Source organism: Ochotona princeps, chromosome 19 (assembly GCF_030435755.1).
Source record: "Ochotona princeps isolate mOchPri1 chromosome 19, mOchPri1.hap1, whole genome shotgun sequence".
Classification (NCBI taxonomy): domain Eukaryota; kingdom Metazoa; phylum Chordata; class Mammalia; order Lagomorpha; family Ochotonidae; genus Ochotona; species Ochotona princeps.
The window spans coordinates 40813185-40836007 of record NC_080850.1 but is presented as its reverse complement, the minus strand read 5'-3'; the positions used below and the strand labels follow the sequence as shown (position 1 = coordinate 40836007).

The 22823-nt window shown below is 47.0% G+C and overlaps 1 protein-coding gene across 3 annotated transcripts in view; it reads left to right on the top strand.

The window, feature by feature from the left end:
- Window positions 1-21828, top strand: part of GRAMD2B (GRAM domain containing 2B) — a 98287-nt gene extending 76459 nt beyond the window's left edge. For 2 of the 3 annotated variants that reach the window (XM_012927385.2, XM_004586368.3), the window contains exons 2-14: window positions 1612-1731; window positions 5676-5787; window positions 7679-7745; window positions 8617-8720; window positions 10783-10878; window positions 12925-12996; window positions 13093-13179; window positions 15702-15810; window positions 16215-16331; window positions 16844-16931; window positions 17707-17811; window positions 18682-18775; window positions 20633-21828. In XM_012927385.2, coding sequence (XP_012782839.2) covers window positions 1612-1731; window positions 5676-5787; window positions 7679-7745; window positions 8617-8720; window positions 10783-10878; window positions 12925-12996; window positions 13093-13179; window positions 15702-15810; window positions 16215-16331; window positions 16844-16931; window positions 17707-17811; window positions 18682-18775; window positions 20633-20674 — 1213 coding nt within the window. In that variant the 3' untranslated portion in view covers window positions 20675-21828. Of the gene's footprint in view, window positions 1-1330; window positions 1732-5675; window positions 5788-7678; window positions 7746-8616; window positions 8721-10782; window positions 10879-12924; window positions 12997-13092; window positions 13180-15701; window positions 15811-16214; window positions 16332-16843; window positions 16932-17706; window positions 17812-18681; window positions 18776-20632 lie in introns of those variants that run through there. The other variant, XM_058677371.1, reaches the window with a different exon arrangement.
- The last annotated feature ends 995 nt before the right edge of the window (window positions 21829-22823 follow it).

Genomic DNA, 22823 nt, shown 5'->3' with positions numbered 1-22823 from the left:
CTCCCTGCTGCTGAAGGGGCTCAGTGCATTTCTGCATCTGTCCTAAAATGCAGAGTCGGTAGATTAACCTGGATGCCAAGTGTAAATAAAATCAAACCAATTCACTTTAACATAAAACCGTATTTTCCTAATTCTACTGCAAGGCCCTCCATATACTTTCCGTGACATAAGATAATTCACATTTGTAATGAGCCCTTTGAATGCACTTGAGGGCATTCAGTATTTTGAGAGGAACCAAAGAAGTCAGTCACACCTCTGCCTTCACATGTTCGTCTACTTAGGAGAAGGCAAATGCTAACTGCTGAACGAGAGTCGGACACTCGCAGGGACTGTTAGCTGGGAGCCCTTGTCACGTACACTTGATTCTTGCCCTACATGGGGGCTGCAGTGTTTGCCAATATGGAAAGTGGTGACCGGGTGAGTCTCCACATGCAATAGGTGACATGTGGGATTGGAGGAAGCTGATCTGTCATCTTCGTCAGTGCCATCTTCATGGTGTCACTGTGTGCTCAGCGACACCGTGGACTTCTCCCCATCTGCAGGAGTGTGAACAAAGCTCCACTGCACCAGCTGGCATCAAAGACGCCCCAGTTGGTGGGGCCCACCTATTCCCCCTCCTCCCCTCCCGGTTTCCACATTGGAAATGGATTCCTGTGCTGGAGAGGTGTTCTGGCGCCACCCGAGGAACCTCGGCTCTGTCTTCATGCTTGTGTTGCCCTCCAGTCGTTAATGGCTCAGTGTGCAAACTGTCTGGGTTTTACTTCCTCGCTCTCCCCCTCCACTTTATCAACATTGGGAACAGCTCATCCAAAGCCTCCTGACTTGGTATCCCAGCACTGTGCAGACCTTATGGTTGGCATAAGGATAAGTAAGATTCCTGCCGTACAGTGGAGCTGCCACGTGGAAGAGCCGGTCGGGGAACAGGTGGATAAATGGAGGGGCGAGTGCTTGGCATGTGCACAGATCAACAGAGTTCTATTCAGATGGATAGATTCCCACTTAGTTTGAATCCCAGCTTAGATAGATGCAAGCCAGGGATCTTGAGCAATATATTCAGTGAGAGCCTCAGACGCCTCATCTGTAAAATGAAAGTAGCAATTCCTCGCTAGCCTGGGCGGTTGTAAAGATCGGAGCCTGTAAATTGCTTAGGGAAGTGCTTGGTTAAAACATCGCAAAGTGGGACCTACACAATTACCACAAAAGCCGATGAGTGACGCGCGAGAGAAGTGCAAACAAAGGGGGCGGGGGTTCCCAACACCTGCAGGAAACTACGGGTCACATGTGTGTGGGGGGCCCTCCCAACCTCCAGGTGATCTGTCGCCCGGCACACACCTAAGCCAGGCAGGGCAGGGCAGGGCAGGGCTGGGCGGCACTAGGCCCGCGGCCCAGACCTGGGAGCTCACCGTCGCCCTGTCATAAATGAAGCAGGTGTGACCTGCTGCCGAGAGGGCTCATGATGGAGACAGAGAAAGGGCATAGCTGTGACAGTTGTCGAGCCTGCCGCTGGGGCCTGAGGATTGTCCCACTGTCCAGGAAGCGTGGGTACTTCATCGTTTTCCCTTCCACCTCCCTCTGGATGTCGAAGGTGAAGCGCCTGTCTTTCTTCTCCAGCTCAGAGGCCGAGAATGGTGCCGAGGAGAAGAAGAAGGTGTGTAAATCGCCAGCAGCCCAATCTCCTCCCCCCTCCGTGGACACCGAGTCCCCGGACTCCAAGAGAAGCCTCAGCCTTTGGTGAGTCCTCACCCACTCTCTTCCCTTCTGCTCCCTCTAGTCTCATGGTCATTGTCAAGAGTGGAGACTTGCTGTTGGCCAAGAACCACCCCGACAAGCATTGGAGCCTGGCTCTCCAGGGCTGGGCAGTGGCTCCCTGTGCTCCCCTTCCCCCTTGTAGCCTTCTGCAGGGTCCAGCTCTCAGACTCGGCTGGCAGAGTCTGCTCAGCCCCAGAATGGGTGCACCTGTGTCTCCCTGGCCGGCCTGGAAGCTACAGAAAAGGGCAGATGAGCAGCCGTTCTAGGAGCCCAGCCGGGGTCCTTTGTGTGGGGCTGAGATGCACAGTTGTGGTCCCCAGCCCTCTCCAACAAAAGGCTTCATGTTGCCGTAAAGCCTCTAAAAGGAATCGCTCAGCCTGGAGTGGTAGCCTAGTGGCTAAAGTCCTCGCCTTGCATGCAGCAGGATCCCATATGGTCACTGGTTTGTACCCTGGCTGCTCCACTTCCCATCCAGCTCCCTGCATGTGGACTGGGAAAGCAGTCGAGGATGACCCAAAGCCTCTGGTCAGAGACCCAGAAGAGGCTCCTGGCTTTGATCGGCTCAGTTTCAGCCATTGCAGCCACTTGGGGAGTGAACCAGCAGATGAAAGATTTTCTCTCTGTAAATCTGACTTTCCAATAAAAATAAATAAGTCTTTAAAAAAAAAAAAGGAATCACTCATATCGCAGTGCAGGGTGTCTGGGGTTTTGTATCCCGACTTGCCAGCTAAAGGAGCTGCTCCCTGGCCCATCCACCTCCCACCCCTTCCAGTGTGCGCTGCAGGGGACAGGTGGCCTCTGCTTGTCACTCCCTGCTGGGGCTGCTCTGTAAACCTGTCCTTCCTTTGGAACCCAGAGTGTCTTTTTCCCCGTGTAATCCCCACTTTTGTCTGCAGGCCCCTGTTTTCCTTCCCCATTGTTCCTCTCATTCACCTCGGGGCCTCCCGCCTCATTCTGTAACTGATTCTCCTCATCTGGGCACAGAGCAGGCTGTTTCTTGTTCTTATGACGGTGGCCATACGCCTGCAGCTGCTGTAGGCTCCGCTCTCATCTCCCCAGGCTTCTGCATAAGAGCTGCATACTCATCCTCAGCGTGGGTCCGGTTTGCCCCATGCCCATGCCTTCTGTGCTGTGGCTCCAGGCCTTCCACTTGGCTTAACGCTCTTGCTGGTTGAAATTTATTTTTTTTTTTTGAGAGGCAGATTTACAGAGAGAAGGAGAGATATAGAGAGAAGGTCTTCCATCAGCTGGTTCACAAATGACTGCAGTGGCCTGAGCTGAGTCAGTACAAAGCCAAGAGCCAGAATCTTCATCCAAGTTTCCTATCTGGGTGCAAGGGCCTAAGGATTTGGATCATCTTTGGCTGCTTTCCCAGACCTAAAGCAGGGAGTTGGATTGGAAGTGGAGCAGCCAGGTCACAAACTGGCACCCATATGGGAAGCTGGTGCCACAGGATGGAGTGCTGGCCCAGAAACTGTTTATAATGTTTGTGTCTGAGGCCCCATATTTTCATTTTTCCCTGGGCCTCCAGGGCTGTTCTTGTCGCCTGTAGGACGTGAGAGTGGCGCAACTGAGAAGACCCAAAGAAATCAACGCCATGTGACTAACAGGCAGCGCCCCGGGCCAGGGCTCTGCAGGCCGTGGTGCCCTGTGCTGCTTGGGCCTTGAGCTCCTGTGAGAATAAAGCTGCCCACTGCCTCCGGGCTTCCAGGTCCTCAGCTGATTGCCACAATGCTGCTTGCGCCCACTTTTGTTAAGTTGCATCATTAGGGCGGACCTGTTTGAATTACTGCATTGTGTACCTACAGGGTAATTGGACACAGAATTTATTTTATTTTCAAGTAGACTCTAAGTGTTTACTCGTGGATTCCCTGGTTTCCTGTGTCTGAGTGGGTTCCATGGCCTATGTGGAATTGCCGAGGGGTGCTTAGCTGTGCGTGGATCCTGGGGAAGTCTCAGCTATGAGAGCTGAGGGGGCCGGAGACACCGCCTAGAGCATCTTTTCCCAACTGTGAGAACCCCAGCCTCGGTGTTTGCCACTTCAGTCATTTCCGCTGAGTGCCACTGAAATTACTTCATATTCTTCATGTTTGAACCAAATATTTTTGAGCTTTATTTTAAAAGATAATTGCGAAATCAGGACTTTGATGTACCATTCCCTGCCCCCAAACAATAGAGCAACTGCATAATTACAGAATATATTAATGTTGATCTCCTGCAAGTGCCCGTGACCCACCCTGATGCACCTGGTTAGAGCTGTAGAGATGACGGGACATATACGTTCACAGGCCTAGAGCTGCCTGAGAAGGGAATCCTGGGCGCTCGTCTCTGCCTGCAACAGGACAAAGGAGAACCTGACTTCATACTTGCTCCTCTGGGGCGGGCGCTTGGCACATCCACAGCTTGTATCAGAGGGCCTGGGTTCCCATCCCAGCTCCCTGCCGATGCTCACCCAGGAAGGCCACAGTTGACGGCTCAAGCACTTGGGTCCTGCCGCCCATGTGGGAGACTCAACTGGAATGCTGGGTTCCTGGCTTTGGCTTGGCCTGGTTCTGACTGTTGTTGAATCACCTGATGGCAGAACTTTGGTCTGTTTTTCTGTCTGTTTCTCCTTCAGATTTTCAAATACATTTATTAATTAATATATATATATATATATATATATACATATAGATTTATTTTTTCATTAGAAAGGCAGATATACAGAAAGATCTTCCATCCGCTGGTTCACTCCCCAAGTGGCCGCAATGGCCAGAGCAGAGCTGATCTGAAGCCAGGAGCCAGGAACTTTTACCAATTCACCCATGTGGGTGCAAGGCCACACATTGGGATATCTACTGCTTTCCCAGGCCACAAGCAGGGATCTGGAGATCCCTGAGAAGTGCAGCAGCTGGGACACAAATCAATGCCCACATGGGATCCCTGCAGATGCAAGGCGAGGATTTAGCCACGAGGTTACTGCGCCGGGTCCAAAAAAATATTTTTATGATCTTACTTGTACTGCCCCTGGGATATTCTATTGCTTCATACCCAATCCTGGTTCATCTGCTTAGGCTGAGCATACTAAACCCATATTCTGTGGTTGGCACTGTGGCATAGTGCACTAAGGTCCTAGTTTCAATGCCTTATCAAAGTGCAGGTTCAGGTCCTGGCTGTTTCACTTCTAGTCCAAAGCCCTGCTTACTCCCCTGGAAAGTCAGTAGACAATGGCTCCAAAGTGTATGGGCTCCTGGCTCCAGCGCAACCCAGCTCCAGCTGTTGGGGCCATAATGGGAGTGAAAAGGATGAAAGAACTGCTTTTACCCCTCTGTCACTCTGCCTTTGAAGTAAATAATGAATCTTGAGAAAAAAGAAGCCCAGACTTTTCTATTTGTCTGTTTTTATGTTAGACTTCTACTCTATACCATCTCCTAATTCTGAGACGTGTGTTGTTTTTGAATACTAAGTTAAATACTGCCTGTTGAAAAACATTCTATGCCTACATGCATAGGGTTGCTTAAGCCTAAATACTGTCCTTGTGTGCCCAAGGCATTTTACACAATGCCACTCTCAGTTAACACCTGTTAAATATTAATGGATTCTGAAACAAAAATATTCCTTGAATGAACCATAGCTGCAGTTTTATTTATTCATCTGCCTCAAGTACTCCTCCTTCAACTGATTAAAATACTTTGAAGATGATACAGTTACTTTCACAACTCAGTTGTTACTTCTCACTTCGGAGGTTGTGTAGAACTAGCTGGAATCATCCTTGTCTCCTAAAACACAAGCTACCTTAATGCCCTGAAGAGTGGCAGACATGGTTAATTGATATCTAGGAGAAAAACAAAAACCTAGTTTCCTTGTGGGATGGTATGATAACCAAGGTCTGTTTGAATTAAAGAGTGACATAAAAAATGTAAATCCCTTGGGTTTTATTTCCCCAGGTCAAAATCCAGCTTTGACGGTGCCTCCTTAGCAAGTGACAAGAATGACTATAAGGCAGAAGGCAAAAGTGACTCAAAGGCTGAAAGGAAAAAGTCCTCCTCTTCCAGCCAGGTAATCTGGGAAAGTGTGCTGTGCCCACGGGTGAGAGTCCCTCAAAGCCAGAGCATGGCCCACGGAGGCAGCTGCTGTCGCTCGGGACTGGCACAGCCACGGCACAGGTGTCAAGTTCTCTGCTCCATTCCATATCCCACCGCGATGACAGTCACAGTTGCATCTGAGTGATGATGAGTTCCATGCAGTGGCCCTCAGCTCCAGCACATGCGCAGAGCGCAGGAACCCACAGCCATGTTCCCCCTTGAAAGTTACCAGGACGCAGAGGGGGCAGACGTGACATTGTATATTAACATGCAAGAGTCAGATGATGTAGCTGAAGAGAGGGCCAGCCCTGCACCTGGAGCAGGTCCTGGGACGGTAGCTCCTCACCAGGAATGGCCTTGAAATACATGCAGGGTACCTACCACTCAGGTGCTGTGTTCTAGATGGTGCACGATGACTGGTGCCAAGAGTTTGAATGGCAGGGTTTTTTTAAACTTCACCTTAGCATCCATGCATGTGTGCTAAAAACAGTTGGCATGCTGTGAAACCCTGTTCCACATCCCATTTGTCCCAGGAATGAATGCCGTTTGTAAAGGTTACATTGTGTTTTGTTTTTCTCTCCAGAGCCCCATCAGGAGTCCCATCCTGCATTCATTTGCAATGTGGCTTCCCATGGAGCTCAGTAGCTCATTCTTACTACTACTACTACTATTTTTTTTGCCTTTTATTACATTAATATTTTTGAAGAGGATCTAGCCTAGAATATTTTAAATCAAGTGTGCGGCCAAGAGTCTATAGCAATTCAAAACACAGTCTCGTGGAGCCCCCATAGATCATCTGGCTTTCCAGCATCCCTCTCTGGATGCGAAGTGTGCTGCTGGGAAACAGCCTGGAAATCACTTCATCCAAGGCCTCCTCGGGCAGTCACTGGCAGCCTGTCTGTCGCCTTGACGACGTGGGTCATGGCTCTTCCTTAGAGCAGCAGTAGGGCAGCCACTCCTACTTCGGATCCTAAAGCATCTGGGCCCTTCTGTGCTTCTCTCTGCCTTCTCCTTAGCCAGCTGGCTTCCCAAAAGGCAGAGAGATGCTGCAGGAGAGCAACTAGCTCCACCTCTTCACGACTGTGTGGTGCCCCAAGTCACAGGGTCCCTGCCTGGGTTATGGCGAGGATATTGTGAGCTTTGTAAGGACTGTAAGTTGCTAGCTGGATAGTGTCATTGTCACAGCTATCAAAGCAGATGCCTTGAAAGGGAGGCAACTTGGCAGCATTTCAGACTTGGGGGCGAGGGAGCTTTCTGTTGCCCTGTCTGAGGTCAGGACTGTCATCCGCCCCGTGGCTGCCCAAGAAACACCTTCAGTACAGCTAGCTCCAAGCAGCGGGTCCCATAAGGTGTTGTCCCATTTGAGCCTTGGGTCATTCTCCAAGGTTGGAACTTTTCCTGAACTCAGGCACAGAAAAGGAAACAGCGACTCAGGGAGGTTAAGTCAGCAGGCTATGGCCGCATACCAACCAAGAGGTGCAGCCGAGGCTTCGATCTGCCTAATTGCACCCCGAAGCCTTTTGCTGTTCTGGAGTACTCACGGGATCCAGTACCTGCCTTGGTGAGACCCCTTAGAATTTCATCTCTTTCTCATCGGTGATATCCAAGTCTAGTGCTTTCATCTTAGCACAAGACCCACCACAATCTGCAGCCTTCTGATCAATCAGAAAGGCATTAATATTGGAAAAGAAAACCTTGGTGCCCAAACTCCCACTGTTTGTCACAGATGGGTTGTCTTGGAGACCTGAAGATGGGAGAGACCGAATTCCTGAAGATAGTACTAAGGGAGAGAATTGTGGTTATGACTGAAGTTGAAGGCATCATGTTGCATAAAAAGGTGACACCTGTGTTCATTCTCCTTACAGTACAAGGCAAATATGCACTTTCACAAGTTGTTTCTCGAGGTCCCAACAGAGGAGCCACTAAAGCAAAGTAAGTTCTGACCCATTTGACATCCTAAGCTCCTATTTTGAAAGGTGTTAACTGATTTGGTCGGGAGAAAGAGGGTATGTCCCAGGGAAGGAGCTATATCCAGGGTAATAGCTTTCCGAAAGTCCTAATGTGGTAGTAATGCCAGCTTCAGTGTGCAGACCCAAGGATAGAAAGACAAACTGAATCTCGCCATGTGGAATCATCTAGAATGGTATCTTTACCTTCTGGTTTTACTGCTGCAATGCATGTGATTAAATTTTCCTGAGTTTTTTTTTTTAAATGATAACCAGCTCGGGTCAAGAGAGGCCACTAGAAGACAAGGGCCAAGAGAAAACAGTGATCTGCGTGGGCATGCCTGCTCACACCTGTGTTGTGCAGGGTGTGGTGGGCACGGTGCTCATGGCTAAATCTCTTGCCCAGTGTATCAGTGAAATATCTGCTTCATCGCCGAGCCTGGGCTTCTACACTAGCCTCTCCCGGTGTACAAATGTTAGGACAAGATGCTGGGCTCCTGCCAAGAGCTTCAAACCAGAGGTGTGCGTCACATGCTCTTCCCACAATCAGACCATGTGTTTCTGAGAAGTCATTGGTGAGAATCCCGGGAAGAGAGGCATGCAGGACTCGTGCTGGTTAGCACGCAGATGGACACCTGCATGGGTGGGGCCTTCACGAAACTGGGTTCTGTGCATTGCCAGACTCCCCTCTTCACTTGATTATTCTAAACCCCACACAACTTTGAATTAGAACACAAATTGGAGTTCTTTGACTAAGAGGCTAGAGTTTGGAGTATGGTGTACAATTCCCATCTGCCCCTCCTTGTTACTTTCTGAGGAAGTTCTAAACAGTGTTCTACGTGTATGTGTTCTCCCAGGCTTTACCTGTGCTCTACAGAAAGAAATCCTGTACCAGGGAAAGCTCTTTGTGTCTGAAAACTGGATCTGTTTTCATTCCAAGGTGTTTGGAAAAGACACTAAGGTGGGTATACATTTTTGAAAAGCAAGCTAACCTGGCTTTTTGTTTTAATGCATTGTGAATATTGTTTTAAGAGTTCGCTGTGCTTCTGAATCTCAGCTGTGATTATGCCTTTAAAGGTGTCATGCCCAGACAAGTGTGCATCCTATAGGGACCACTCAGGACCTCGCCCACAACTGTGCCCTAGTCCTCTCAGCCCCGTCCCCACGTTTCATGTGGAGGCTGTGCTGTAGTTTGTCTCAAAGACATTTTGTAAAACCAGAACAAGTACTTTCAGAAACTTTTTTTGTACCAGATTCTTCCCAGTTCCCATCAGAGTCTTAAGAGACGTACAAGAAGTGACATAAGCTACCCACCCCAGCTCCCTTTGAACTTCAAACCTCACGAAATGAGCAGGAAATGGAGTGGAAAGGGCCTCATCTTGGAGAGTCACATGTCTACGGTCCCAAGGGTACTTTGATATTCTGTCTTCCCATCACATTATTAAACGCAGATATGGGGGAGCAAGGTGCACCGCACCTGGCTGGGAAGACGGTACACTGGCAGTTTTCCCAGGACCCCACCTTCTAAACTGAGGATCTTGTGACTGTGGCACAAAAGAAGGGAAAAGATCACGCTGTATGTTGGCATGCTTTCCTTATGAGCTGTGAGGATGTGTTTCACGCAAGCACCTAGAACAGGAAGTCAGAGATATAGCTTGGGTTTGCGTGACCTCAGTGAGTTTTCACTCAGTTTGATTCATGCTTTCTGAGTCAGCACTTGTAATACTCAGGAAGTAACTGATTAAAAACTGTGTGATATGCTTTATTTAAATAATCTCCCTAAGACCATCAGCAATTACATAAAGCACTGGAATAGAAACTTTTTGGATCACATTGGGTCTGCAGGCTAGCACAATACTCTTCTTAAATGAGACAAATTTTTTAATATTTATTACATAGGCTCAAGTTTAGAACACTGGATCACAGTATTATCTGAATGATACAAAGCACTATTAAGCAGTATTCCATCATATTTGTGGATTACAAAGCTTGCCCATGGAATGGGAAAGGAGGGAAGTGAGTGTTGGTGACCGCTGTGAGTTCTCGGGAACTGAGAGGGAAGGAGCGTCTCTGGGCCAAGCAGGACGGCTGCAGAAGTGAGCACGGTTGCCGAGCAACTGGAGGAATCACAAAGGCAGCAAATACAGTGTCAGGCGGATATGGTTCTCCAGTGGTTTTAAAATCGTAATCTTCATCCTAAGAGAGGACAAACACAAAGCTGAAAGCAGTGACCCGGTTTTTTGTTTTTAAAGAAAAAAAGAGTCTTGGACACACTGGGTAGTCCTAAGTAGGCGAGAGCGCCAACCTCAGCGGAGAGTGGATCTGAGAACAAGAGGGTCCCCGCACCACGGGGTGAGAGGTGGCTCTGCAGGCTCCCTGGGCTTTGGCGACACTGCAGGATATCCTCCTCGCCAACAGCCCTGTGGGTCTGACCGGATCCACTGCGGACTGAGGGCATCCAAATAGCTTGCTCTGTGGTTGTTCTCTATGGTCTGAACCAGAAAGGAACTTACCAGTCTTGTGATTTCATCATCACAAGCTGTTATCTGGCACTGGACATTTGCATATATGATTCAGTTCCTGGGAAATCTCAAGCTGTCAAGACCGTCTCCAGTTGATGGGATCAGGAGACGGGTCTCGCAGTTTCTAACGGTGAGCAGCCATTCTGCCAGTCTAGGGCGCAGGTGCAGGGAGGTTAGGGCCCCATGAGATCTCACCCCAGAAATGCCTTTAGAACCTCAGACTGGATCTTTAAAAGGAGATGTTGCTTTGTGTTCTGTGCCTGGAAATGAAGGCTGCCACCAAGATGTGTGACAGAAACAACGAGCTGCGTGTGTGCGCTGGCTGAGGTGAGCAGCTCGGGGATGGAGCCCCCGACAGGCTTTGACCTTCATTCTTGTGTTGCAGTGGAAGCCGGAGAGCTTACTGCTGCTGCTTTGTTTTTGTTTCTTCCTTGAACCTGAAGGCTGCAGGTGCTTGCCAGTGAAGTCTGGATGGGTACTAACTCGGTGATTCTTTTTCAGATCTCTATTCCGGCTTTCTCAGTAACCCTAATAAAGAAAACCAAAACCGCGCTCCTGGTGCCAAATGCTCTGATTATAGCGACAGTCACAGACAGGGTGAGTACACCACAGTCCTGGCCCAGGCCTCTTGCCAAGGAGGGAGACCCTCAGCCGTGATCCCTCCCGTGTCCTGTAAGGAAGCAGGAGACGCATGTTCTGTGAGAACGGAGTTGGACATGAGCCCCTTGAGGCACTTGCCCGGCCTTGTACACTCTCACCAGGTCATTTATTCTCACCTCATTGTTGCCAGCTCTGCATTCTGGTTGGCTTAATTCCTACTTTGCCCTGCCATCTGTTGGACCAGGCTAAGCTTTTTTGACATCATTTTTGAAAAATATAAAAACAGCAACTACAACCCAGGTGACTGTGGGAGGCAGGGTGCCTCTGAGGAGCCAGCAGGGCACACAGGCACCCCCTTCCCCCAGTGCCCACCTTCCTGGAGCTGTCCCAGATGCACAGAACTGCAGCCTGCTCAGCAGTGGCAGCCTCAGCGGCAGGCCCGAAGGCCTTTACTATACCGTGTAGAGTATACTATACCTTTACTATACTCTTCTGTACCCAGAGAGTCCAGAGCTGGCATTGGCTGGCAGGCTGCCCCTGACGGGTACAACCAGAAACATTGGCATTGAAGTGGAATTTATTTTGGTTGGCAAGCAAAAGGGAGCAGTCATTGGGCTATTTTTCTTTTGAAATTGCTGTTTCATCTTATCTACTGCTTTTGTGAACACAAAGCTACATTTAATTTCTCACCATACTGGATAACTTAACAGAAAAGAAGGGAGAAGGGGAGATAAGAGGCCATCCTGGAAGAAAAGATTTTCATATTTCAAATGCCTTTTTTTAAAAAAAATTATTTGGAAGAGTTAGAGACAGGGAGAGAGATCTTCTGTTCACTGGATCACTGCCACACGGCCTCAACACAGCCAAGAGCCAGGAGATTTTTCCAGGTCTACCATGTGGGAGCAGGGACCCCAAACACTTGGACTGTCTTCCAGTGCCTTTCCCAGGCCAACAGCAGGGGAGCTGGGTGGGAAGTAGAGATGCCAGGACACAAACAAGCGCCCACATGAAATGCTGGCATCTCAAGCGAGGGCTTTACTTCACCACAGCACCCACCAATGAAAGGCTAGTTTAATACCAGCAGCTAACAGCCATGAGTACCTAATCCTTAGCAGGCTTACAGTAAGTGCTTCCCTTATATATTCTCGGTTATTCCATACACTCACCCTACAAAGCATAGTTAACATTAATTTCCTAACATCACCCACTTAGTATACTGTCAGAGCCAAAATTAGCAACTGGATCTAACTGCTGAACTTGGAAATCATAGCAGGTTCTCTCCCTGAAGAGAAAAAAAAGGGGTTCAAAAAGGGTCTGCAACTCAAAATCAGCAGTGTTTCAAAGAACTAATTAAAAAATTTTCTTGGGCCCTCCCAGAAAATTTTAATCCATGAACTTATGACTTTGCATTTTTGTACCACATCAACCTGTCTCGATTCAATTTGACTTTCTGTAGTGCTTGCATAGCTAGTTTCTTTGTACTTTCAGAGAACACTGTTGATGGTAACATCATTTTTCCTCTTGCCTCCCAATTACTGGTCTAGCTCTCATGTTAGTGTTTTGGCATAGCTCACTTAGAAGCCTCTGCTAGGAAAAAAAAAACTATGCAGGGAACAATCTGTAAGTGGCATGAGAAAGGAGCAGCTCTTAAAAACCACTAAGACTGTTTCAATGGAAATCTAGGCCAGAACAGAGAAAACCTTTAAAAACACACACAAAAGAGAGGAAAGGCCTTCCGGAGAACCTAGCACATGCCACAAGCCCTGTCTGTGCCCATCTGCACTAACTGAAGGCACCAGAGCCCTCAGTTTGCCCTACATTTCTTCATTAATCTTCAACTGGGCTGTGAGATCACACTGCTCTGGTGGGGGACCCTATCAACTTTATAGCAGGAAGGGAATTTTAAAAATGGGATAAATGAGAATGTAGCCAAGAGAATGGGCTATATCGTTTGAAAATAAAAACAATATTCAGATGCTTCCCTGAACTCTGAAATCTTGCTTCTAGAGGCTTTGTTACTAATGATCCTCTTTTCTTTTTCAGTACATATTCGTCTCCCTACTCTCCAGAGATTCAACTTACAAACTGCTCAAGTCCGTGTGTGGACACCTAGATGTGAGTCTGCCGTCCTGGAGCTCAGGGATGCATCTTCTCTTGTGTTTCTTCGTTTCATTGCTAAGCTGCTTTTTCCTTTTATTCACGTCATTTCAGAATGCAAGTCCCAACCCATGCAGCACTCCCAATCCATCTTCTACTGAACACTGTTTCCAAGTAGACCGTCCTTCATCCCTGCCTCTGGTAAGTTGCCTACATAACCATCTACATGAAAAAGGGGGGATGCAATATGGTCCCCCCAGTTATATCCATGCTTACCCTGTGTCAGTGGCTACAGGAAGGCTGTGGGCCAGAATACCTGAGGTACACTTGCAGAAATAGGACACCGCTCTCCTAAGGGAGAGGGAACTTAGGATGCCATAAACCTTTTGAAGTAGCTGAAGGGTTGCCCTGCAAAAGCAAAACTGACCATACGGTGTCTTTGTGAGCTACTAGTCACTCAAGCAATGCAAACTTTGCTTGTCAGTATTGTTCTGGAAGGATTCACAAATCTTTGAAGCAGGGCATGAATCATTCTACAAATCAATGAATATCTTAACAGTTCAAGGCACTGTGCTAGTGCACACGGTAGGATACCAGGAAAAATCGAAATGAATGCTTGCCTTCAAAGAGTTTATGGCTTAGAACAAGACAAGGCACACTCAGAAGTCACCATAATAGAAGGCGAACCACACCCAGCTACAGGCAGACATGGTTTGCCTCCCTCCAACTTTGTTGACTTTGGAGTGAATCTGCAGTAGGAAGTAGTTCCTCCTGCTAGTAGAGGATTTTTAAAATTTTTGAGAGGTAGAGAAACAGACATATAAGTGGACTGACAGAGTCCTCCTATCCTGGATTCTCTCCTGCCCAAAGTGGTGCCTGGATGCAGGAATGAATCCAGGCCTCCTGTGCAGATACAAGGAACCCAGGTACCAGAGCCAGGTGTTTTGACTTGGAATGCAAGTCTCTTAGCTGCTGAGCCATGAGATGAAACACTGACCCATTTTGTACAAGATTTGTATGTGTAATGCTACAATACTTTGCCAGGAGAGTTCTCTCTCAGCCAGATGACCATCTCTAAATTGAACATTGTTAAATATTCACTTTTAATGAAGCAGCAAAATAGATGGGAAACATGTTCACACCAACACTAGCACCAGAATGTTCAGAATATCATGATTCACACAGCAAAAAAAAAAGGGGGGATGGGGAAAACAAAAACCTAATGCCCATCATGAATCCATGATGAATGAATTTTTAAGATGAGCCATAATTGGTACAGTGATAGTAAGCCACAAAAAGGAACAGGCTGTGACATCAATGGGTCCTATAGTTCTTCTAGTATGTAATGTCCCACTAGACAAGTACAAGGAGGAAAGAAAGAAGTCATTGCTTGCTGGGCAGTGAAATGAGGGAAATGTCAGAGTAACCACTTCCCACCACCCAGAGAGTATGTGCTCTGGGTCTGACATCAGTGTTGTAAAATAGGACACTGTAGATGAGCTGACAACATTGTAAGTATTCTGAAAACCACTGAACTAACTGTATACTAACATGGTTTTACATTACATAAAAATTTACAAAGTAGTAGGAAGCAATACAATATAAATTAAAACTCCTGGCATTTGGAATCCAGGAAACCCAGTTAGCACAGCGGGACTGCACTCACCTTGGCTTTGTTCAGCTGTGATATGTCATCAGGAAAACTCTTTCAAATAATTTTTTTCTTAAAATCAGAGTTAGACACAGTTTACTCTAGATGGCAGCAACAGCCAGGGCCTGGACTAGCAATCTCCTCATCTGCCACCTGGGTTCAGGAGCCAAAACACCAGAGCCATCCTCTGCTGCTTTTCCCAGGTGCATTAGAGAGCCGGACTGGAAGTGGAGTAGCTGGGACTCAAATAGGCACGCTTATGGGATGCCAGTTTGCAGACAGCAGTAGTACTCACTGTATGACAGTGCCAGCCCTTGTGAGGCAAGCTTTTTAACTTCCATTTCTTCAACTAATAAATACCAACTTCCTGCTGTAGTTGTCCTCTAGCACTCAACAGTCAATTTCATAATCAGATGCCTGGTTTCTTGTCCTGGCTCCCTCCACTGCCACGTCCAGCTTCCTGCAGTGCACACCCTGGGAGGCAGAAGAGGATGGCTCACGCAGCTATGGTGCTGCTCTCCAGATGGGGAATCTGCACTGGGCTTGCAGTTCCCAACTTGAGCCTGTCGTGGCCATTTGAAGCATCCCAGCTATGGATGGGAGATCCCAATCTAGATCATCATTCTTCCTCTGCCTTTCCAATGCAAACTTTGTTAAAAATCAAAACAAAAACCTTTGTAACTTGGTAGTACCGATCAATCCCTTGGACTGAGAAGTCTCCACCTTCTCCGACCTTGGTGGTTGCAGCATTGTATCCTGCTGCAGATCACTAAGGAGGCTTCCCTCGCTTCACGGTGGAAGGTTGACAACCACCATCATTCTGAATTTTTCTAGAGACAACATCCTAACAAGCTAGCGGTTGCTTGCTGACAAAAATATAACTGCCAGATAACTTCCCTTGTAGTAGCCAGACTGACAGCAATTTGCCGGAAACACCCCTAAGGCCTGGGGTAGTCCTCCCTGCTGCTCTGTATGTGATGGGTGGAGCCCAAGTGAAAGGCTAGAGGGGGTTCACAACGGCCTATTGGCTTAACAGGGAGCTAGGCTTCTTCATTTCCTTGTTCTCCTCCAGGATTTCAATGAGTTCCCGGATCTGGACGGGGTGGTTCGGCAAAGGCGGCAGGACATGGAAGGGTACAGCAGTTCCGGCTCTCAGACCCCGGAGTCGGAGCACTCGCGAGGTCTGTACGTCTGCCCGAGAGTGGGATTTTCCCCAGACATCCCCATCTGGCCCCGTTCCCAAACAAAAGCACACAAACCTCCAGGCTGAGTGGGAGTCTGGATGATTCAGGGCAAAGGGCTTGCCAGGGCAGTAAACCTTTGCTGCCTTTATGGCCATCTAACAGGGTGGCTGGAAGGAATGGGTCATGTGTGCTTACCTCTTATTCCCACGATAATGCTGGCGGTGAGCTGTGGGGTGGTGATAGGCGCTCCTTTTCTGCTTTTGTGCCAGTCAGCTTGCAAAGAAGGTTTGTTTGTGTCCTTGACCATTGTGCACAGTGAGACACTGCTTCAGGTTATGGGGTCTGCTGTTTTTAATGCCCCAGGGAGAAAACTCACCCCGTTTGGTTTTTTGGCCTGGTAGACTTCCATGTGACTGAATCCCAAACATTTCTGAATGTCTCCAAAGGAGAACCAGCCCGTGCAGACATCCATGCAAACAGAGGACCTGAAGGAAAAGCCAAGAGTCACCCTGCACACAGTAAGCAAGGGGATTCCTAGGGGACGTTTAAAGGGTCCCCTTGTTTCCCTTTCTAACTCACCTTTCATATTTCCACCTTTCCCTTCTGCTGCAGGTCTTGACATATATTTGTGCATCCAGCCAGCAATGCCCAGTTCTATGCTTTACTGAGGGGGTAGAGTACAAAAGTGATAGCTTTCACTAAGGTCACTTAATTACTCTGAGTACTTTGAGATTGTGCATCGGGAATTGCTGGTAAAACGAAAGTGAGACTCACCCACTATTCCTAGTAGCATAACCTACTGTTGTACTGCACTGTTCACCATTACCAACAGCACAGGGAAGACGCGGTAACTGTATGGAATGAGTTTTGTTGGAAGGACTAAGTATCAGCTTCAGAGACAGCTGAAAGACTTCTGTTACCTGAGAATGAGTCCTGTTCTTAGTCCCTCTTCCCTGTAGCGACACTGCTGGATGAAAGAAGTGTGCTGTGGTTTATCAACTGTTGCATTTCGTTGTCTTCTACCCAATAGGTCAATTGGAAACAAGTGGAATCTTGCATAAAGTCAAGTCTCAGAAATGTCCAACCCTTCACCATATTCTTATATTCTATGCAATTGTGTAAGTGAATCAGTTTGCTATTTTGACTTTAGAAAATGGTTCAACTGTTTTTACATTGCCAAGAGCCATGGTGTGTACCAGTTGTCTCTAATGTGATCCATATATTTTCTTTGAAAATGTTTCTGCTGTTGATTTTTTTTCATCAGCTTAGGTAATGTTTTAATAATGATTATGCCAAGACTGGCAGAGGACTGAGTGCCTACTGGACACTTGTAGTTGGAAAATTGCTCTGTGTACGATGAGGTGTGTTTCCTCTAATCACAGATTTTCCCAACTGTTCTATGTCCTCTGAGGCCAAAACAACTACAAAATGCCATCGCCTTTACTCAAAATGCAGCCACTCTTTCAGTGCTAATCTGCGAGCAATTGCTCTTCTGGAAATAGCCTGGCCTGGGTGTAGACTGTTCTGCACCCACCAAGGAGGATGTGCTCAATCATATATCCAACAAAACAAGGAACTTAAAGGACAAGGATGGCCACTCCATGCAGGTCCTTCTAGTCCCGGGGGGAGGTGGAACCCTGGCCTTGGGCAGTCCTAGTGGAATGTCCACAATTTACCCATCAAGGCACTTACTTGCACTGGAGGACTTTAAAGCTGTAAAGCTTTGTGGTTAACATCAGGATGTTTTTTAAAACATCTTTTCAAAGTATCTTTAGCCTCGTTAATTTGGAAAATGTTTCACTGGGTGTATACAAGGTTGGCTTTGAGGTGATTGTTTTATGATTAGCTTCTGGCCACTAACCACTTGAAAATGTCCCTTCTATCCCCTGGCAGTGTCTGTGCATTAATGATCTCAACCTTCTACATGAGATACAGAATTAACACTCTGGAGGAACGACTGGGCTCACTAACCTCCACTGTGGACAGCCATAATCCTGGGTAAGGCCGTTGCCCCCTGCTGTCACTTGCTCACTGATCCGAGCTTAGCCTCCTTCTAGGCAAACTTAGATGCAGGGAACATTCTGTTAAGTGCACATGTAGAGTGAAGAAGTAAGAGGCTCCTAGAAACAAATGTCCTAACCATTCTTGAGTTGCTATACTGTTTACCAGTCATGGAGCAATAAACAAGTCTAGTTTTACATTGTCCTGTGGTCATGACCTTGGCCCATTTTTAAACTATACAATTTTATCTTAGTAAGATTGCAGTGAGTCAAGACCTTCACCGAAAAGAAGCAATTCAAATAGCACATTTAACAAATACACAGAATCTTCATGATCAAAAGAAATGTGTGACCAAGAAACAAAAATTGATGGGACTAGTAATTAGTAGGATGTGTGAGTTTGGGAGAATGATGATAAAGTTTCTGTGTTTGAAAAGCCGACTGGCAGGAAAGATGGTAGAGACCTTACCTCTCTGGGGTTCACTCCCCACATGGCCTCAGTGACCAGGGCTGGGCCCAGCTAAAACCAGGAGGCAGGGGCTTCATCCTCGCCTGGCACATGGAGGGAAGGTGCCCAAGTACTTCTCCCTCCTCGGCTGCTTTTCCAGGCGCAGCAGCAGGGAGCTGCACTGAAGCAGAGCAACCTGGACTCAAACGCCACTCCCAGCTGGGAGCTGGCTTCAGGGGGTATGCCACAATGTCAGTCCCTCTCCAGCCTTTACCGTGCCTGACCAAGTTTGTTGAGAACTTAGGCTTAAAGGAAAGAGCTCTTTTACAGCCAGATTTTGACACATACATTGAAATGGGATCCTTGTGCTTCTTCCTGGGCCATCCCTGACCATGGTCATTTTTTGCTTTGTTCTCACAGGCAGACGGTACCCTCCAGCCTTGGTTCACAGGTACAACTGAACGTGGAAGTCCTCTGCCAAGAGCTTTCAGCTAACATAGTGAAACTAGAAAAGGTGACCCGTTGCTTTCCTGGCTCTGGGGGGCCAGCATGGGAGTGTTGGGGGAAGTTGCACACTCGGCACCAGCAGTGTGCTGAGGGAGTGTGGAAGACGATTTCTTTCCACAAAGGAGTAACTTTTCATTATCCTGAAAACACAGGCTTTTGCTGGTCTGTCGATTTTTCTCCTTGCTTACTTACATCTCTGTGCCAGCAGCCCAGCAGCTAGCGACCACTTAACACAAGGCTCAGCACAGCAGTAGGGAATGAATTAGAAAGCAGCAGCCCAAACCCAAAGGCACCCCAGCCCAACCCAGAATGGCTACTAGCATCCATAAAATATCCAGGCCTACTTGGAGCCCTGAGGGACAGGAGGCAGCATTCTTCTGTAACAGAAGAATCCACTTCAAGTTTCCTTGCTCAAGGTGACACCCTTGTACAATCACACACCTAGAACTTGCACCAGGCCCGTCTCTGCCTGTTTGGTTGTGTTGGCAGCAATCTGACTGCTTCCTAGAATCAGCAAGGCCACAACTTACCTTGACCTTGAAAAGTATCTTCCTACAGCCAGGTAGAGCTGGAGCAAAGCTGCCTGTAGCTTGTGCACTCCTAGGTGGCAGTGGGAGTGTGAACAAGGCAAAATAATCGGAGGTTAAACGCAATCCAGACACCTCCCTCCCTTCCACACTGCCGTTCCTCCCTGTAGGACGAAGGCTTTGGTACCATCCTTCAGGGTAAATCTGGAGTCCAGTGCTCCAGTGGAACCACCCTCACATGGTCCTGCGCTGTGGTGCTCTGTGTAGTACCACAGTCACACTTACTGGGGAAGAGGGATGAGATACACAGGAGTAAACTGTCTGATTCCCTTCACCAACACTATCTAGCATCTCAGTTTCTTTTGAACTTACATATATGTGGCTTTCATCATGACTTCAACAGGGGAGAGGTGTTAGTTTTGAATTTTGTTGATTTTGATGTACAAATGATAGTCTTTGCATCAGAAACACATGGAATCTCGCATTTCTTCCCTCTCCCCTGCCAGACTCAGCTTGGACAGCACACTGTGCAATAAGGGAACAGAAACCAGAATTCGTGCACTGCAGGCCAGCTGCCAGCCCATCTCGGGCAGGGCAGGCGCCCGGCTGGAAGGCCCACAGTGCATCAGAGAGCATGGCAGCATCAGTACCCAGGGGCCCCAGAGTGGATGTGTTAGGCTTTACACATTGCTCAAAGCAGTCTCAGGGTTTATCTGATTTTACTCATACATCCTCCCTCCCTGGCCATGGGGCTTAACATTGTGACACCGGGTGGAGAGGAAAAGTTTGAAGCATGGCCTGACTTGGTCCCTAGTACCAGCAATTCCTAGCTACTTTGCCTCAGGGAGCAGTGGGAGACTAGGAAGAAGCTTCTGGCTCCTGGTCTCAGCCGAGCCTCTGCCCTTGTTGCGGTCATTTGGAGTGAACCAGCAGATGGAAGATCTCTCCCTCCCTCTCTGCAGCTGTGACTTTCAAATAAGTAATTTTAAAAAGAACTTATAATATTCCTGGAAATGTTGTATATCTGTGCTAACGTTATTATGTGGCATCTTCAGAATGGATTCTGTGAAGGCCAATTTCCTTGTGTCTCTGAATGCATTTAGGTCACAGCTAATGCTAGTAGTTCTTTTTTAATTCCATGTCATCCTTTGACCCCTCCTGACTTTTTTTTTCCTTCCTTACACTGTTTTAAAATTTTTCTTCGATTTGACAAAAGCATGCATTTGTTTCCACCTGTATGTGTAGCATTATATTCAAGATAGAATTATCTGCAACAGTATCTAGACCTAGCAGATGCCTCCAAATTATAATGAGAGCCCCTCTTTCCTAAATTCCAGATACAAAGCAACCTACAAAAGCTGCTTGACAATGGCGACTGAGCAGTCAGGCGGCTTGGGCCAACGTCATACCTCACGGTTCCCTCTGCGGAAGGTGCTCCCCCGGCGATCTGGCAGACGCCTCCTGCTGGTCAGAGGCGCGACCTGACTAGAATCCAGACACGTTTGCACTTGGAGGTCTCCAGCTCAGGAAAAGGGGAGGGGAAAATCTTGGTTCTTGTGCAATGAATGTTCACCTTGACTCTTGGAGGCAGTTTCTGCTGCTGCCGCAAGCCAGAGAAAATAGGTCCCGGTGGTCTCTGGAAGACCCCTGGGGTCCTCTCTGGAAGGACTGCGGTTCAGTGGTGACCAGGAAAAACACTCAGCAAAAAACACTCCACTCCCTGCCCCACCTGTCCTCCCTCCCTCACCCCCTTCTTGACCAACCTGCCGACTGTACTAGTGAACTCTGTGGACGTCAACAAATTAGCCATGCATCTCCCAAATGCAATTAATGGCTCTCAATGGACAGATTTGCTTCAAAACAAGCCGTGCCTATGTTTTGTCTAGTTTTCTTTTTGCGACTTGTCATTTAAAATCACCTGTGTAATCTTAATGTTTCAGTTCTGGCAAGAATACCAGCCAAAGTAGAGGAAACTGGCTTATTTATGTTCTGGTTTTGATCCATAACTCACTTGTAATTGGAGTAATTCTCCCACCTCGTGACAAGAAGCTGAGGTATTGGACTCAAGTACTACATTTAACTCCTTTTGAAACCAAAACTAATCTAAACCCAAAGGTGTACTAGTGACTTAATACAGGATGACAAACAGCGAATGTGTAATATTCTAAGTGGACTGTGCTAGCAATTTGGAAACAGGATGTTAATATTTTATGCTGAAGCCGCTCTGTTTCAGCATGACTACATTGTTTTCTTCCTTTGCTGACTAAAATAAAGGAATGGTGGTTTGCTAACTTTACTGTATGGATTGGCTGGTTTTTATTAATTATTTAGGGTAGGGTACCATAAGATCTGCAAGTGCAAAAAAATTCAGCAGTGCATTTTATAATCATTTCTATGAAATGTCTTGTTTAATCGGATAAGCTAATAAGTGAACTGGTCCCATCATTTGTATTTGGTAACCTACCGGACAGCAACTGTGCCTGGTGCACCACTGGCTTTTAATAAATGCTCATTGGTTAAAATCCCCTGCTAACAGTGTGTTGTGTCACTTTGTAAATTCACTTGGGGCCAGCACTGACTTTACTGATATCTCATAGAGATTGAAGAGTAAGTTAGCTACCCCTGGAAACCAACTCTACAATTAGATGGGAAATTTTTTTATTTTGTTTTTAAGTCAGATTTTACCATTAGTGAACTACTGTCTAGGAATCTCTCAAAGCATCAGACATAGACAAAGTTTCACATACAAGAATATTCCTTGAAACATTCTGTCTGCATATAAGAGTAAATGTTCAGGAACAGTTAAATTATGTGGTTATCTCTGTGGGGGAAAAATTATGTGGCTATTAATCATTGTCACAAAAAACATAGAAATCACATTATGGTTGATTTGGGTTTTATCAAGAAACCCTGCGTTTATATTGTGTGTACAAACACACATGTTCCTTAAATTCTGCCAATTTTGTAGTAAAATGAACAGTCATTACCTTGTTTAAATCAAGGTATTAAGAAGTTGGGTGGCTCGTAGGGACTCAGATCAACACAGTCTCATTGCCTCATGACTAACCACTGTGCACCTGGAATGTCACTCCTCAATAACCACTGCACTGCACTTAGCCAGCGAGAGGAAGCTGCATCAGTCCTGGACGTAGTTAATGGTTTTGGCTTGGAGAATGCCACTGTGATCTGCTGTGTTATTCATGAGTAGCTCTCAACTCAAAATGTAAAGCAGGAGGATTCAAATAATGATGCAATGCCTACCCCGTGCCCACCTAGTAACTGCAGGCACAGGAAAGCAGCTGTTGACCACCTAGGATCAAATGCAGGGAAATCAAATACACAAAGGAGTTCAGATGGTGAGCAACTGAACTAACAATACACATTACACATAGAAACTTAGCTGCTACCTTTCTAGAATCAGAAAAGGTTATCAGTTGAATACTATTTCTATACATTCTAAATTTAATCCATGATTATTCAATAACTAGGAAATTAACAACCTGGGATAATTGACAAACAGTAAATGCA